The 18,340-nt window shown below is 40.6% G+C and overlaps 1 protein-coding gene across 1 annotated transcript in view; it reads right to left on the bottom strand.

Annotated features, from left to right (window-relative positions):
• The window catches only part of rtn4r (reticulon 4 receptor), a 43,807-nt gene extending 30,336 nt beyond the window's left edge, over positions 1-13,471 (bottom strand). Inside the window, exon 1 of the mRNA XM_079344462.1 lies at positions 12,667-13,471. Within this exon, the coding sequence (XP_079200588.1) occupies positions 12,667-12,688 (22 nt within the window). The 5' untranslated portion in view covers positions 12,689-13,471. The remainder of the gene's footprint in view (positions 1-12,666) is intronic.
• Positions 13,472-18,340: the final 4,869 nt, after the last annotated feature.

The raw sequence follows: 18,340 nt of genomic DNA, 5'->3' as shown, positions 1-18,340 counted from the left end.
TTTGTTGAGTAGGCCTTGCCTTGGCCAGCCAGAGGTGAGGCGCAGTGCTCTCACATGGCAGAAAGCTAATGGCTGTTTATGGTTTTTAATGGATGATGCTAAAGCTTTTGAAATGATAGGTCTCTATTATGCTGTTGTGAGTAGATGGGCTCCATTGACGGGAAACACTGTGATACCACAAGTGACCTCCTGGATTTTCTGAAGGCATGCTTTGACCTATTTAGCTGAGCTTGTTTAGTAGATGAGGTGCTTCGATGTGAAGTTTTCCTACCAACAGAAAGAAGAGCTTGAAAGACATAACTTCTATAAGACCTTAACATAATGTAGAAGGATGGGAATAGCCTGCAAAAACTGTCAAATACAAAAAAAGAAAGAAAAAGCAAGAAATAAGCAACCATTAATATATATTTTTGGCATACTTGTCAGCATTGTCTCTTTCCAGAAAACGGTAATTATTTTGGCTTACATGTGTTGATGGTGAGTTTCTCTGGATGCTCGTCATGAACAAAGTGCCAGGGACATTGTTTGAAAAAGGTCAGATCGGGTACTAAACCATTTTTGATTGTCAAAAGCAGAATTATTTTTACCTCCATTCAATTTGGTTTGAGGCAGAACGTCTTGCTACACGTGACTAAATCATTTTGAATATGCAGCTTTAGAGGAATAACATTTCATGTTTGTTCTATTTAAAGATATGCAGTCAGTTTTGTCACCTTACTTTGTCTTTTTTTTAAGATTTGTTTTTGGGTTGTTATGCCTTTATTTCAGAGACAGAAGAGTAAATCAGATTCAGAATATGGGGAGAAAGAGGCGGGAATGATATGTGTGAAAGGAGCAAAAAGTCAGATTTTACCCAGGGTGCTCCCTCTTGACATGGGGCGTGCGCACTAACTGCTATACCTGCACCCCACCTTACTATGTTTCAATTAAACATTGACAGGTGTATGCTTCCTGTGTTTCACGTCGTCTGCTGATGCCTTGAACAACTTATGTAGACCTTTGGACAAAAGACACTGCTCTTTCTCTTCCTTTTAATAAATTCTTTTAACATATATTTATGTTTAACGCTCTGTTGTGTAATGTGAAACAACCCCTCATTATAGACTATCACCGGAGCTTATGCAATACTGCTCAATAATGTTCAATCGTGTTAGAAATCACAATATACAGGAACCAAAACAAATCAAAAGATTTATTTCACGGTAGGAGTAAAACTCTCTTCCCCTTTTCCGTTGCTGATATGGATGAAAGCCTTGAAAATCAATGCTGTTAATAAAAATGTCATTGAATAACTTTTTAGCCCTCTGAGAAATACATTTCACAGTACATTGGGTTGTTGACAGTTAATCTAAACTCTGGTATTGATTTTGTAGGAAAGAACTTTAGCACTTTGATTTCTGTTCACAGTGATCAGGAAGTTGAATTCCTGGGTGTGAATTTGATCTGCTTATCAGAATTGGTATCCAACTTTAATTTCAGAGTCATGGTAGAGGAATCCAAAAGAAAACAAGGGAGGCTCAGGTGTCTGTAACTCAGAGGTGAAGGTGCACTTGATTCATGAATGTTCCTTCGGAGATAACTGTAGGAAATGGGAACGTTCAATGTAGGACTCAGCCTCTCTCAAAATATGGTCCGCCTCCCAAATCTTGTGTGTGTCAGCGAGCAGCAGGGGGGCTCCAGCAGCCGTTGCGTGTATGTGCGTTTGTGCTCGCTCGCATGTCAAGCTCATCCCACTGAAGTGCGTATGAGCAGAGAGGAAAAGAAGAAGAAGTTCTCTCTTCTGTCTCATATTTCTCTGCGGTATAATGCGCCGCCTATTCATGCGCTACCTTTTAAAGGCATGGTGGGAATCACTTCACAGTCAGGCACGAAACTCAATATGCTAATGCCTTCCAAGGGAGCGATGGAGGGGGAGAAAACATAACCTGTCAATTACCCACAGCAAAAAAAAAAACACTAAAAGATTGAGTGAAAACCGGCAGGATTTTCAGCAAGACAAAAGAGCTGAAACATGCAATAGATCAAAACACAAGTTACTGATTGTTTGACAAATTACAAAATCTGTTTTAAAAAACTTCTCAACCTCATCTGACTGAATGACATAAAGTTAAATTACATGTAAGGCTGCATGTGGCAGAATCTGGTAGAATCCCCATCATTTACTTCTCAAAATGACAGGTGGAGATTTCAAGCTTTGATTTATGCAAACAGGGAAAAAGCTGGATATTTCAAAACTCATTATCCGAACAAGTGGAGCAGAAACTACACTTTTGATGAGAGAAACAAAATGGGTAAATAAAGCTTGGGGAAAAAAAAGAATAAATACATCAAGAAAACACTTCACATCTGGAAGACACCACTGCAACATCCAGTGTCCTCATAGCGTCACCCCCATGAGACACTGCTGGCTGAGGACTGACTGAGGCACAGCGGGATCATCAGAATTGGTTTCAGATTATTTCCTTTCTCACACAGACATCATCAAGACCCCTCAGCATAATTTGTTTACAGCTCAGAGATGGAGTGTTGGCAGTGCTCATCTCCCTCACTGGAATAATTGCTGTGATGATAGGGTTTGCTGAGAACACGGACGAGCATGTGAAAACAAGCAACATTTCTGATTAAAGGTTTTGCAAAGTGAGCCAGGCTGACGCAGCAGTGACATGTCCCTGGTACAATGTTTTTCCTCATCAGATCAATTCCTCATTTCTCCTTTCCAATCCTGAATATCAACAGGGTTTCATAGGACTTCTTATTGTTTACATAGGTCTACCGTAAGCGCTAACTTTTTTGTCTTCAGACGGTGTTGTGAGCGCTGAAATTGCTGATATTATCCTCCACAATACATTGAAATGAAGGCTCTGAGGCTCTCTCTGGTGGACTGGTAATAAATTAGGAAGACAAAAGAATTGAAAAGCTGAGTGTAGGTTTGACTCAGGAAATATCTAGAGAACAGAAAGTAATGCATTGTAAAATTGTAGCAACAAGATGAAAGACAGTGCGGAATTATCATAGTGTTGTAGAACTCAAGACCGGTTTGAGGATTCTTAGTTTATATATATATATATATATATATATATATATATATATATATATATATATATATATATATCACACACCAAGTCAAGCGCTCTGTTCACCTAAGCAAAATTAGGTGTTTTAAATACTGGTGTCGTAATCCTTATTGATTTAGGTTTTGTCTTGTCTTAGCCTCGATAAGCTCTGGTCTAGGGTCATGTCTTGGTCAGTGTTAGGTGGTCTTGATTGTAACACAAAGATTTAAATATCACTTTCATTGTTACACTGAGCCAACCTGTGAATGATAATTTAAAGATACTTTACAACTTTAAATACTAGCATTATGACAGACAAGTACTGTTTTTGGTGCAGAAACACAGCAACAAGGTATACTTTGCACACAAAAATGAAAAAAAGGGATCCAAAAAGGCTTAAGTAAGAAGGAAAATCAGCTGAGCTTTAAGTGGACATACTGTATACAACCCTTCGTGACCTCAGCTTTTGATGTTTCAGCCTTGGGTCATTCTCCGGTTTGTTGGATTTAAACCCCTGGTTGACATATGGTCCTTTAGTCCACACGAACCTCATCACTGGAGGAAAATCCATGTCAACACTCTCCTGCTACAGCTACCGGATACTTACTGAATCCCCCCTCCATCATCATCCCTCTATCTTTCCACCCCTCCCCTCTGCTTCCCCTGAGCCCAGCAGATTACAGATATCATTATAATGGACGTCCTGGCAGACTATCTGCGGTCACATTTAATTTGCCGTGGCCTGATATCTACACTAGATAATCAGCATTTACACCTGAGAGTGACGACGGAAAGATGAGCGACGGCAAGTGCGAGACCGTCATAAAATTAGAAGAAGAATGACCAACACAATGTGAGGGAAGTAAAAGAAGGTGAGAGTGAAGGAAGAGCAGTATATACATTTTCAGAAGAAATAAGTATTCTGCACACAACCCACTGGGACAAAAGGAGAGTAGCGATGAAATGTGCTTGTCAGATTTGCATTTTAATAGGAATGACCTACTTCAGGCCCCTGAGATGACTGAGATTACCATCAACTTCTCTGAATGCCAACATTGCATCTTGGCTTAGAAAGAGTTACCTTTTCCGTGTACTGTATTTTGCTTTGCGAGGGCGACCTATCCAATTACCAGCAGATAAACAATATTTTTCTTCCTCCAAGGCAAAAGGTTAAAAGGCAACCTTACTGCAGCAGACGAGTGGGATCTTCATTGATTCAACTTTTATGCTTGCGAGTATGTTTAGAAAGTCTTTCTTTGCTTCTGCAGCAGTTGCCGGGTTATACATTTGGTTCCTGACAAATCCTTTTACTTCAACCTGCCATTGAGGACATTGATTTGGGTATGAAAGAAAGTTCTGCCACGTAAAATTGTGGGATCCTTGTGTAAAGCCATCTGAGCAGGTATATATTATATATGTTTAGCATCTACAGAATAAGCTTTGATATCTAAGTCAGACCCATTACCCATGAGCTGAGGAGTGACGACCTATTTCCTTTGAAGGGCTCCCCATACATATTTCAGCTGTGAACAACCCACCAAGCTCGCAGGGAGACACATTACTGTTGTCAGTGTGTTGCAATGTGGCTGCAGGAAGGCACACTCTATCACTGAGGCTCTGAAAAGGATTTGTTCTGAATGAATTTTTCAATCCTATATGGCATGATCTATTCTTCGATCCATCTACAGCAGTTATCAGTCTTTCCATCCAATGGACATGAGCTTATATAACGCTTTTCTAGTCTTCTGTCTACACATAGCGCTTTTCCACCGAATGTCACACTTGCCCATTCACACCCATCCTCACACTGATGGCAGTGGTTGCTGTGTAGTGAGATCATCAGAAGTTACTAATTCCATTCATTTATATTCATACGCCGCTGCCAACACAGCGGGAGCAATTCAGGGTAAAGTGTCTTGCCCAAGGACACAATGGACATGGGGCTGCAATAGCTGTAGATAGAACCCTCGACCTTCCAGTTGAGAGACAATGTCAACTCTAAAAGGTCCCTCCATAAGTTTTACAGTACAACTTTCCTATTTTTGTTATACTATATATTTTTTTTAAACCACTGACTGACACGTTTTACTCTTCAAGCAAAAATAAATCCAAGTGTGTATGATTCTATGACAAAGCAACCCTACTTCTTTAGTGATCCAAGTGTCTTTTTTTTTTTGTAATGCATTTATGGTCTCAATTACCAGAAAAAAAGTGTGTTATTGGTTATTAAGATTTTCATGTTGTATCCTCACCAAAAACTGGTCCCATTGCAAAAAAATAAATATTGAATCATAACGTAATTTATTTTTTATGGTGGGCAAAATTTGCAACTGAATTGCAACTCCAAAATAACGAAATGGCCAAAGCAAAAATATCAAAGTCCAGTATTTAAAATTGTATTCCAGAAAGAAGTGGTTTACACAACTGTATCTGTATTAGACTGTTTCATAAATTTATCTCATTGATAACAGCCTCACCATTGACTAAGAAGTCTATTCATCTAATATGAAAAGGAAGCAGTTATTTTCAGCATTACACTAATCGCTATTTTAGGTTGCATTACCCTCTGGCAAAATAAAACAAAATGATCTGATACAAAGGCAACAGACTGTACATCTCCAATTTCCAGACAAGACAGAAAAATTCAATGTTCATCATTTCTCTATCATTTTACCATCTGCCCATACATCTGACCAATTACTCCATCCACCCAGCCTTCTGTATCCATCTATCCATTCAGCCAGCACTGTCAATAAGTGTGCTCACGACTCTGTTATGTCAAGGTGCATTTTTCATTCACTCCACCCTGTGGAACAACCCTTTGAAAGTTTTAAGAATATATAGAGTATGTCCTTCACAAAATAGAAACAAATACATTCAGATGTGTATGCACATCACAGAGTCCTTGGTAAGTTAATGACACTGTTGGCCAAAGTACCTTGTTGACATGGGGCTGGGGATAGAGTAAGAGAGAATCAAAACACAAACTTCCATCTGTCCAATCTGCAAAGTTATCACACCAATATACTGTTCAGACCAGAAGGATTGTGGAGTAGATTTCACATCACTAACACTAATGAGATCAACACAGCTGCAAATGCTGGGAGCATGCATGTAACCATGGAAAACTAAAACACTCCACCCTAAGTATTTGCTTTAATATCTAAGGTTCCAACTGTGAGAATCATGAGAGCCAATACTGATCAAGCGCAGACTTCAGATGAGGCCATATGTCAACAAAATGTGATGTTAATTATACCGTAAGCTACAATAAGCTAAGTATTGATGGACCTGCCTCGTTGCTGAGGTGGAGAACAAACACATCTGGAATGACCTACACAAACACAACAGTGGACACCATGTTCCTCACACCTTCATACCATTAAAGCCATTGCTGCCATCAAATTCTCTGCTGTACATCGAATCTTTCTACTACAAACATGCAGTAGACCAGGACTACTTTTTTTCTCTTTAGAAGGGCTAGATAAATTGAAATTTGACGTTTACATCTCATATGTTACACCGAGAAACTTAGGAATTGAATTAATTAAGTGAGAATGAACCTTTCTATTCCTCGAAGAAACTAGATCGTTCTTTAATAAAGGCATGTTGTGTTTTACAGAAAGTTGGATATAGTTGAACTCTTCTGAATTCCATTTACTTTTACAGACTGGCTAAACTGTAAAAGAAAATGCATTTGCTTTCAATAGACGACCAAGACTGAGGATTCTAATAATAAAATGATGAGCAGTATATATTTAATCTATTTGCTAACGAATTAACTGACAAATGAAGCACTGTATGGCAGCTACAATAAGGTGAGGTTCTATTTGTTTGAATAGGACATTTTTGTTTATTGACTTCAATTTGGCAAACAGGGCATGTTAAAATAAGTCTACAGAATAACTTCTCCAAAGTCTAGTTAAATTGGCACTATAATTTTCAGCAGCACATTTTATTTCTCAGAATTTCCTGAAACATTGTCCTTCTCTATACATGAAGTGCTACCTTTTTTATACTCCGAATCAATGCTGACACTTAAAAATAGAACCTCCATTTAAACCAATAACACCTTTACTAAAACAATATCAGATTTTGTGTTATATATTACAGCTAATGAATAGCATAACTGAACTATACATTGTATCATTCTGCCTTTTCAATAGCAGTAGATCACTTATACTAAAGCTCCTCCTTACATTGTGATCAATGACATTGTGCAAACGTCTCGGATCAGCCAGCCGCTTTATCTATTTGAGTGGCACAGCAGCCTGCAAGACGAGGAGCTGTGCCGGGTTGACTTATAAGGCTGACAACGGTTCCATTCATGCGTCTAATTTAAGAGCAGCTTCTGCTCTGTCTAATTAACAATTTACTAGGCCATCAGTCAGCCTCCCTATTGTGGTATAATCAGCGTCACTGACGTTCAGCCAGCTCGGCGCACACTTTCACATCTGCAACAGGATTACAAAAAGCATGCAACTTCCATGGATACACGGACAGAAAAGTGGCCAGGGCCAGTTCCAAGGACGACTGTGAAACCTCAGATTGAAAGATGACTCTGTGCGGAGGAGTGAGATGGGCAACGTGCTCCATAAATTAGCCGGTTCTCTTTGTGCATGCTCTGAGCTTCTGCAGTTTAACGTTACTGCCGTGATAAAGGACTCTACGGTTACATATTTGCTTGGCCTTTGGTTTTGCTTTCTGGCTCAGCTGGTCCACTCTCTGGTCTGTAGCGTTCTCTGATGCCTTCGCATGTCATGTACACATTTTCCAGTGTCCTTTATTCAAAGGCTGGGCTTTAGCACATTGTAGGTTTTGATCATTCTCTGTCATGCAGAGCTTCATGTAGGCACCTTTAAAGGATTATCATGCAGAGTCAGAGTGGATTTTTGTAAAAAAAAAAAAAAAAAACAGACTTAAATAAATCCCCCTGTAAAGACTCCACCCGCCTCACCACACGACTGTTGCATAACACTAATTCATTAGGTCCTCCTTATTCTCCCACACCCTCCCAGAGATAACAGACAATACTTGTTTTCCTTTTGTATTAATATTTTTTTAGGAGAGGAGTTTAGCATTTACACTGCGTTTTCCAATCACTGTCCTTCTAAATAGTTCTGACAGGAGAATAATAACCCACAGAGATGATTAAGGACTGGTAATCTCAGGGTGTATTGCATATTTATTGCATTCTGTCAAATCTTTGCCCCTTAGCTTCCATTAAATAAACTCGTTGCTCGTTTATCCACTTAGTTTTTTCTGTCTTGCTGATTAGCTGTGAAGGGCTGGTAAGACGGGACAACCTAGAGCAGATATTTCCAAGGATATCTGAGGCCAGAGTGCCTGTGAGTGTGTGGGTACATATGTATTACTGGGAATGTGTGTGTGTGTGTGTGTGTGTGTGTGTGTGTGTGTGTGTGTGTACTATATAAACAAATGCAGCGCTACTTGAAGGGCGCTACCAATTAAAAGAAGCCCCTGAAGGAGCGTGCTCATCAGGATGCAGTGAACATAGCAGATCCACCCTCAGATGGCCTGCTGCAGTCTGTCACTGTAGCTTAGGCGTTAACACCGCCAGGACTTTGAAGCACAAAATATTGACATCTTCCTCCTTCCAGACGTCAAAGTATCGACAGAAATATGATTACAATGGCTCCAAAGATGGCAAGAGTGAAAAGGAATACAAAAATGTCTTTCAATTGCAGAATAAGAATGAAAGAATACACAACAATATTGCGACCTGACAATGATGAATATGTTTCCTGGTAAGGTATGTGCCATTTAAATTTGTTTTTGTGATTTTAGTAATCGTAAACAAAGCTTTTATAACTGAGATGACTTTTTTCCTTATTTCATATTGATTAGGGCTAAGACTTTATTAGCTATCCTCCTTCCATCCATTCATTATCTATACTGCTTCTACCCATTTGGGGTTGTGGGGGGATGCTTCAGATGATCCCAGCTGTCATTGGGTGAGAGGCGGGGTAAACCCTGGACTGTTCACTGAGTCAATCTCAGGGCTGACTTATAGAGACAGTCAAACAGCCATACTCACACCTACGGGCAATTTTAGAGCTACCAATTAACCTAATGAGTACGTCTTTGGACTGCGGGAGGAAGCCTGGAGTGCCCAGAGAGAACCCACACATGTACATGGAGAACATGCAAACTCCACACAAAGAGGCCCTGTATGAGAGGGAGTCAAACCGGATCTAATCGCTGTAAGGCAAAGTTATCCTCTATCATGAAAAATAGAATATCACATGAAACTCTATGTTTTCATCTTCATTGCAAACTAAATATCATTCATGTTATAACACCATTCAGTAGTGCAATGCACAGATATGTTTGCTGTCATCTGTAGTTCCTATAAAGATTGACAACTGGAACTGGTAAAAATTGGCATTAGCAGGTCAGACCAATAAAAAAAACAAAAAAACTGCCTAAGATAAATCAATTGATGCGTCTCTAGAAGTAATTTAACACGCATTTTAGGACCAAAAAAAGCGCTCATTATATTTCATCCATCATCATATTATGTCCCAGGTTAGAAATCCAGAGTGCATGCCTCTGTTAACCATCTTCAGTTGGTTTAAGGTTGCTGCCAAACAACATTACACTTTTCTTGATAATGGCTGTGTTGAGTCCTTGTGACCCCTAGAACTTCATCACAGAGGTGCAACAACTAATCTGAGACCTCTATCAACCTCTATTGGTGACCAGAAAGAACTGCAACAACATTTAGCAGAATTTATTAACTCCTCTTCTTCTCGGAGCTGCTGGGGCCTCTGGCACAGGTAATGAGGCTTATTAGTCTTCATAGCCCAAAGGCCCTGCTCACAGCACCATCTTCAATTGTTAAAGTCAACGAAAAAGGTGAATAAATGGGACCAAGGAGACTAGGAGAGTCTTGAAAGTCAGACTGAAAAAGCAAGAAATGAAAGCCAGAAATCTCAGCACCTGGCAAAGTAATCAATGAGTCGTGGGTATTGATCAACAGCCTTCCCAGTTGCAGATATATTGAGGTCATTTTGCGCTGTGTGGATTTGGAAACCTGAGATGTTTCCTCTTGAATACCTGCACAAAAGACCTGTGCTTTGCTGACCTTGTGCCAATTAAGAGGAAAAACAAACTCAAGGAGAACTCACAAGATGGAGTCAATAGAAGAAAAACTATGTTTTCCTCTCTCGTTGCTGCAGAATCCATGCATGCATCCGACACATTGACATGTGATGAAAGACGCTTTATTGGAAAAGTCACACAAGAGGACGGCATGAACAGTAATATAACCTTCACACTTTTCGGTTTCAAATGCTTTCTCCTGCTCTTACTTGCCGTCTTTTGTTCTTTTCCGAAGACCTCCCCATACACTCCCTGAACAGTACACCCACCAACACACACACACACACACACACAAACACACATATTATCCCTTCCAGCCCCCCTCTGTGCTCAGATATACACCCATACAAAACACAAAGATGGATCAATTTCACATTCCCTTTCAGGATGCGCAAGATGCCGTGTCTCATTATCAGTTTATGGCACGATGCTTGATCCCACCTAATGCATCTATGCAAATGAGCTATTATTCCGTACGTGTGTTTGTGTGTGTTTGTGCGTGCGCGCAATCTTTTCCTTTACAGATTCTAAACAATTATCTCTCCACCTCAGATGCAGCATCTTGTGGCCTATTTTTTGAAAATAGGGCAGAGTCTTTTTCTGGCACGGCAGCACCAAAACAATAACAAAGTTAACTAAATGAAAAAAATGTGTTTTTGTGTAATGGTTTCAAGCTCTTGAAGAGAAAGCTTTCTGTTCCAATGTAATGGTCTTATCCAATAATTTGTGGCTTTATTGCCTTTGCTTTGCAGTAGACAGGGAAAAGCGTCACCCCCCAAGCAACAGCAGCCCCACAGAGTCACTTGATCATGTGCTGACTGGGAGAGAAAGAGTGCAAATTAAAGTCCCTCCTCACGGTGACACCTTAAACACGAGACACAACAGGCCGTATATTCTCTGCCAAATCAGGAGCCTGAAGGATGGATACCAATTATAATTGCAGCCTGACTCAGGTGTGTGTGTGTGTGTGTGTGTGTGTGTGTGTGTGTGTGTGTGTGTGTGTGTGTGTGTGTGTGAGTGTGAGTGTGTGTGTGTGTGTGTCTGTGTGTGTCTTTATGTGTTTCAGGATTCTGGTGCTAAATCACACCTGCAGCTGGATGATGAAAACCTGCCGGAAGCGTCTGAGGGACCTGGAGCCATTCTGTGCAAATGAAGGGGTGTGCACTTGAATTTGCATCACTCTGTGACATATCAAAGAGAATGCACGAGTAGACAAGCCTCTTTGATTTTTTCGCTCATGAGATGCAAACTTACTCTGTAGGCCCATGATAATCTGCGGCTTTCTTCCTATAATCCTGCAGTTTTAGCCAAGTAATGAACAACGTGAGGAAGAGGGAGAGTGTGCAGGATGTTGCATAACAACTGTGTGTGTGCGTGTGTATGTGTATTTGCGTGTGTATGTGTGTGTGTGTGTGTGTGTGTGTGTGTGTGTGTGTGTGTGTGTGCCAAAGAGAGAGCTTGTGTTTCTGTGTGTAGGGGTGGGGCAGGGTGGAGGTGAGGGTTTTCCAAGAGCTCTTCATGGAACAAATTGGATGTTGCATACTAAACGCTTATCTCGTGCTGGTGCTGCTTATCAAACATCACGCGCCATGTCAGTGCTATTCTGTCTGCGCTGCATTAAACATATTCACACATAACAGGCACGAGCGCAATCAGGCGTGCAAGAACACACGCGCTGACATGCCAGGTGCTTGCTTCCTTCATCCTCTCAGCCCTCCTCCTTCCACCTAACAGGACACACTTGCACACAAAAAGAAACACGCGCACACACGCAGCCTATTGCTTCTGCCAAGACAAAAATATACTTTCCTAATTCCGGCCGGAATGGAAGAACATTCCTGTCCTCATTAGAAAAGCCCCAAGTCAAGTCGCTGAAAGCAACATTTAGGCCAAATTTCCTGTCTTTTCTGGCGGCACCCTGATTGGGACGCTGCCACAAAAATACCAATTATAAGCCAAGGGAGTTGGGAGAGTAAACGCGGGATTATTTGTGAGCCAAGCGGACCATCTGCAGACTTCATCAAAAACTCATCCCACCAAGTCCAGACAGAGCTGATCGGATGCCCGGGCTAAGTTGCGACACAACGCGGAGCATATTGACCACCACAGACACCGAATTTCCTCCCTCCTCAAGCGCACAAGCAAAGTCTGCTTTGAATTACGACTCAATTAAGAGACACTAAATCAAGGTCGCCTATAGTCGCAATATCCATCACTGACATCGATGCTGCTTGTCAGATCCACGATGGATATACATGCATAGTTTCTGTGCAGAATGCACTCATATACCACTTTACCCAAAACCCAGAGGAAGAAACAGACTAAACTCCAATCAGGACATGTGATTTATCTTTGTTCGTGTCTGTTCTCCAGAGCAGATGCACTGCCAGATGTGGATTTTGTCACTGCGCAGTAACCAAGCAGGTTCATCTTGGCTTCGTTATGTGAAAACTTTGTAAACATGTCCTATTGTCTAATGCGTACTCACCATCAATAATAACGGTCTTCATGATTTGGACGGGGTGAAATCCAGAGCCTGTATAAAATCCAAGTGGAATGAATCCCAGCGTGTGCGAAGACAGATAGGATATCCGCCGTTTATTGTAATTTATGGCTAATTGCAATTCCAGTGCACAGCAGGAGACGGACAGCCTAAAGCAAGCCCAGCACCCTGCAAACTTTAGCCGTAGGTCTTCCCGAGTGGGGAGCCACGTCTCCGGCTGCACCCAATCTCAGTCATTTGGACGAGAGATTCAAAAATAGTCAGCAGTAAACATCCAAACTGAGATCAGTAGACTCGACAGCACCAGTCGACACCTCCCGAAAAAATGTAGGACGCGCAAAATCAGCTCCAAAAGAGAGCCCAAAGTGTGAACGCACAAGTGGAGAAGAATCAGCGACACATGCGAAAAATCAGTATTTGATCCATGTCATAGAATAGCAGCTGATATCCAGTCCGATCACCTGTCCCGCTGTGCATGTATTTCCCAAGAAGACGGAGAAAAGTGTGATAGATGCGCACGGAAGGCGGCCACACTGGTGAGCGTCAGTGTGCGTTTACCGCGGGGAGGTGGAGAGGGAGGGCGGGGTAGCGAGGTGCGTTTGGCCGAGCAGAGAGAGGAAGAGGGAGAGAGAGCCTTTAGAGATTAATTTTTTATGGGAATATATCACGCTGCAAAAAAATAGTCCTTTTAAAACTGGAATTCTTATCTTAAATCAAGGCAAAGTAAAAAATAAATAAAAATAAATGTATATGGTTCCCTGTATGTCTACCTGGTTTCACTAAAGATATTTATAGAATCCAGAATAGCACACAAAAAGTAGGTTATTTTACATAACTGCTGTATTTTTTAAGAGTCAGTCTAAGGCTTAATGACTTGAGACGGACATTTCTTGCAGCGCAGGACTGCGCTCTAATGAATGTTTTATGTGCAGGGGGTGGTGGGGTGCCAGTGGGTGGGTAGCGAGGTGACGTGAGGCGAATCTATTTGGATCGGACACGACCAGGCACGCACATGCATACGAAACACCCACAAAAGACAGCAGAAGAGGCTGTGGACTGGTGGTGGGACCCGGTCCACCTCCCCGAGGGGACAGGACAGTAAGGCATGTGATGGCGGAGGCGGAGTGTTCAAAACAAACTGAGGGGAAACATGTCAGTTGTGTTTTTTTAACCGGACAGACAAACGTTTTAAATTCGTCAACTTTCCAGAGAGCTGTGACTTTACCATAAATATGTCCAGTTTTTATTACTGTGATACTTTGGAAAGGTATTAGAATGAGTATTAGTCAAGACTATAACCTGGCAAATTATTATTATTATTGGAAAAAAAAAAGGCGCATAATATTTATTCTGTTCTATCTCCATATTAAAATGCTTGCAGAGTGCCTGCAAGCATTGCATGTTCTTTCTGAGAATCAGGCATTTCACATGCTGTTGCCATGCACTTTATATGATAATGGATGCTTTTACAAAGTGATTAGAGCACTGAGCAGCATACACACACTTAAGCAATGGTGACGGGACCGAACACCAGCATGCAGCTCTGCTTGCTTTGCTTAAACCCAGGGGGGAAATGATGCACAGCAGCGGCGATATAATCTTTAGGTAGCAGACGCCCCCTACCGGCGAACATTAAAACATGTTCACCATGGACAGAGACAGAGAAGCTTAAACTATGGAAGATGATTCCCTGAGAGACTGAAAGTAGTCAGACTGTATTTAAAAGTGTGTAAGCTTTGGCATATATTTTTTCAATATAAGGGAATCTGGAATATTTCCATCTGCTGGCTCTACATTCATAAAGAAATATGGGAACATCTCCAAATTGCAAATTCAATCTTTTATTAAAAAAGCAGCTTATAAAAAATACTAGCCTGGTGTATTTTGAGGCACACTGGCTAATGATCAAATGCTTGCAATAATTACACTATAGTATGTAGAGTGACAGATAAAAAAGGCTAGGAGATTACTTTGGGGAGCAGGTGAGACCGCAGCCAGGTGGGCGGTGTAGCTGAGTGAAATGGATGTATGTGCAGCAGGCTAATCCCAAGCTTACAGCCACCACCAATATTGAATCACACCACCAGAATATGTCAGAGAGCCACTCGCCTGGTATTTGCTCACAGCAGATACCGGCAGGGCCAGATGGCTGATGGAGAGTTGGTCCAAAGCCGCCGCTACAGCAACCCGCTGAGAACCAGGTCACCCCGAGAGAACAGGAAATGCTGTCACCTTTCACACTCGTCTGTGTATCTTCTGCTTTTTCTGAATGCACCAAAGGGTGTGGGCAGACACGCGTGTGTGCATAATCCTGTCCTGCATTTGTATGCTGTGTGTCTGTGCTCCCAGGAGTGTACTGTAACAGAGGAAGAGGCATTTCTTGTGCTGGGTGTAAGGCTTTCCACAAGAGAAAAATAATAATAATGAACTGTTATCACCACTCTAATAAGAAAGGGATGCCACAGAGGCTGCTTTTCCTAAACTTTGATACTCCAGTATACATTTCATAAAGGCTATGATTTTGTATTAGCTAATGTTCTGAAAAGGCAGTGTCATGAGTGGTGTGCTATAATAGTATTTATAGAAGTGGTCTTTACAGCCCAGGAGTTATTTAGATATTAGCATGATGAAGGGCATGGCTGAATTCCCTGATAGGTGCACATATTGTCGGATTTTGCTGTAAAGCTTAAGGCTTTCTTTACTTGTTTCTAGATTGATTAGAAGTTAGGTTAATTTCTGCTCTGACAATCACTATGGGAGGGCTCCAAAACACCCCTCTAAAAAACAGTGTGACATCACTGAGACTATGTCCATGTATTATACACAGCCTGTACCATTAGCAGCATCTAAACAGAGCTTCTTTTTACAAAATAGAACATCAAGCAGTATTCCAGGCAATCACACTTGCTTGCAGAGCTGTATGTTCTGTGCTCACAGCACACAACTGCTTAAAAAGAAAGAGGAGAACGTTTGTTGCAATAATCAAAAGCAAGCAATTGACTATGAATGGGCTTCTATAATAGGCTTCAGGAAATTAATGTAGCCTCTTAGTTTAAAAAATGAAGCCGTGTGTTGTGCCTTAAACCTTCATTCTTCTTTTGGTCAGCAGAGGGCAACTACACCGGTGGAAAAACTGGCAATCTTATTAAACCAGCTTATCTGATCAACATTTTTACTACTAAAGTTATGGTATCAATCCCAAGTTTTTTTTTTTTTGTCAAGTCATTAAGTAAATTAGAGTCCCATTCATGACATTGACCCAAACGCATATGCTTGCCAGTGCAGTAACCTGTTTGCAGGACATTGGTGTAATGGTATGTTAACAAATACATTTTCTTCTCCAGACAAAAATGGAAGATTGCAAAAGTCATCATCTTATCCCCTCTTCCTCTTTTCCATTTTCAAGCCCAGCACAGATTCAGTAGATGTTTGTTGTTTGTCATGATAAGATTTCAAGTTTTTTTTTGCCACTTTAACTTTTTTTTTCACATGGAAAAAGGGTGCTCTATTATTTGCGAGTTCCCAAAACCCTCATGAAGTTTTACTGTAAACAAATATGCTTGAAACCATCCTGCTGTCAGAGGTTATCAATCTTTCAGTGCTCTTAATGATCGATAACCAGCGGTGTCTTACTCACGACAATGACTTTGAGCAATCTATCACTGTCACGATTTCTGTTATCAGAAACTTTAAGGGGTACTGCACCAGACTATTTAAGCTGCAGTGTTCAGCATCTGAAGCATGTTGGGAGCTGAACATTAACTATGTGAACTATTTTGATTCTTTGCAGTGTGACCATCTCACACCCAGCGCAAGGTACTGATCACTATTTTAATATTGTTATGTACGTATTCGATTTTTCCACAGACTTGCATGTAATTAATTAATGCTGTTTTGTTGTAACATAACATCGGGTAAATTTGTTTACCTGCTCTTTTGTAATATAAAATAACAATGAGAAAGGTCTTTTACCTGCTTTATGTAAAGTGTCTCGAGGTAACACTTGTTATATGTAATGTCGCTAAACAAATAAAGATTGATTGATTAAAAAGTGACCTTCAGATGGTTGACATCACATAGGCTGCAAAGGATCTTAAATTGGTCACAGCTAGAAAACTGTCTTTTGGCTCTGAGGTCAAAAAGTCTCCCTGTGCCAGGACATGCAAGGTTCAACATAACTGATTACTAGGCCTCCCTTTGCTCATTATACAACATGCCCACTCACTCCAGAGTCCTTCGCCAATTCCATTACAATATATCACAATGATATGCACCGGCAAGTGAAAAGGACACAGGTAAATTGTCACGGGAGCTTCGAGGCTGGAGGCCTTGTACAATGGGCAGCTGTAAATTAACTAAAGATGGATCATTGCCATGCCAATGGGAAAAAAAAGGAGATTGGGGATCTTTAATTCATGACTGTAATGAAATGAGTCAAGCTGTTGAGTCTCAAAGGCAGCACATCCCCTGGACGAGGCCCACTATTCTTTTCATCACAAGTCAGACGAATCAAAAGAAGAAAGGGGGCATAAATGACTTTCTTTGGTGATGGGAAAGTTAGTGGTGTCTCACTGCCACATGAGCTATTGTAAAGGAAAAGTCTTAATTACAGTTTGTAAATAAAAGCTCAATGTAAAGCTTTTTTTGTTGTTGTTGCAGATTAAAGACTAAAAAGACAGAATATCATGTGTATGTCAAAGATCATTAAGGGTTAAAGTCAACATTGAATAGTATTTTTTTTTTTATAAATTCGTCAATATTTGACTAATGCAGTATAAGTAGATATTGCAGGTTTGTGCACAAGACGCAGGAATTTGACTTCATAACACTTTCTCTGCTTCATTCCTGGGTCACATTTGAGCAATAGTACATTTTTCACTCCAGGCAACACCCTTCTTTTTTACAACTTCCAACCCCAAATCTACTTGCATGGATGACACAAATAAAAAAAACAAACAAGTTTGAATTCAGTAACAGGCAGAGAAATCAAAAGTCACTGGTTAATATTTAAAAAAATGAGGGGACGATCAAATGCAAATCATCTTTGGGTAGGATTCTATTGTGTTGGTCTTGTAACTACACATTATGAATAAATTGTTGGTTAGTCTCAAGTGGCAACAAATAAATAGGTTACAACTGCCCGGTACAACATGCATCAGACCATAAAGGGCAACAAACCACATTTAAAGAATATGTTAACAAAATGAAGACACAAGTAGTGACATGTTGGCTCATACGTACAGATATAAAGCACACTAGTACTGTGAATAATTCCATGTGCTTGAGGTAAAGTGACTTTAATTCTCACAATTTGAATTTTGAAACCAAACTCGTGTAGAAATCTTGAAACGTTTTTGTTTCCTTCTGACAATAACAAAAGACAGATGTAGCCTTTTATGCTACTGGCATACAGCATTTTTCATCCGGGGAAGAAATAGCTTACAGTTACATAATGTACATCCAATTGCATTAACATGATCATATAAAATATATAAACCTTATTTGTAACGTAGGGATGCCAGTGTTATATGAGACCCCAGTGAATTTTTATTTTCTGTTAGACAGCTTTGTAAAACAACGTTCCGGAAATACTTAAGTATTGTGACAAGGGGAGCTGCACAAACACTGTCAAAACCAATCATAGATGTAGTGAATATGA

The sequence above is a fragment of the Symphodus melops genome (assembly GCF_947650265.1).
Source record: "Symphodus melops genome assembly, chromosome: 1".
NCBI classification, from domain to species: domain Eukaryota; kingdom Metazoa; phylum Chordata; class Actinopteri; order Labriformes; family Labridae; genus Symphodus; species Symphodus melops.
The sequence above is the reverse complement of the archived record's forward strand: the minus strand, read 5'-3'. Positions and strand labels throughout refer to the sequence as shown.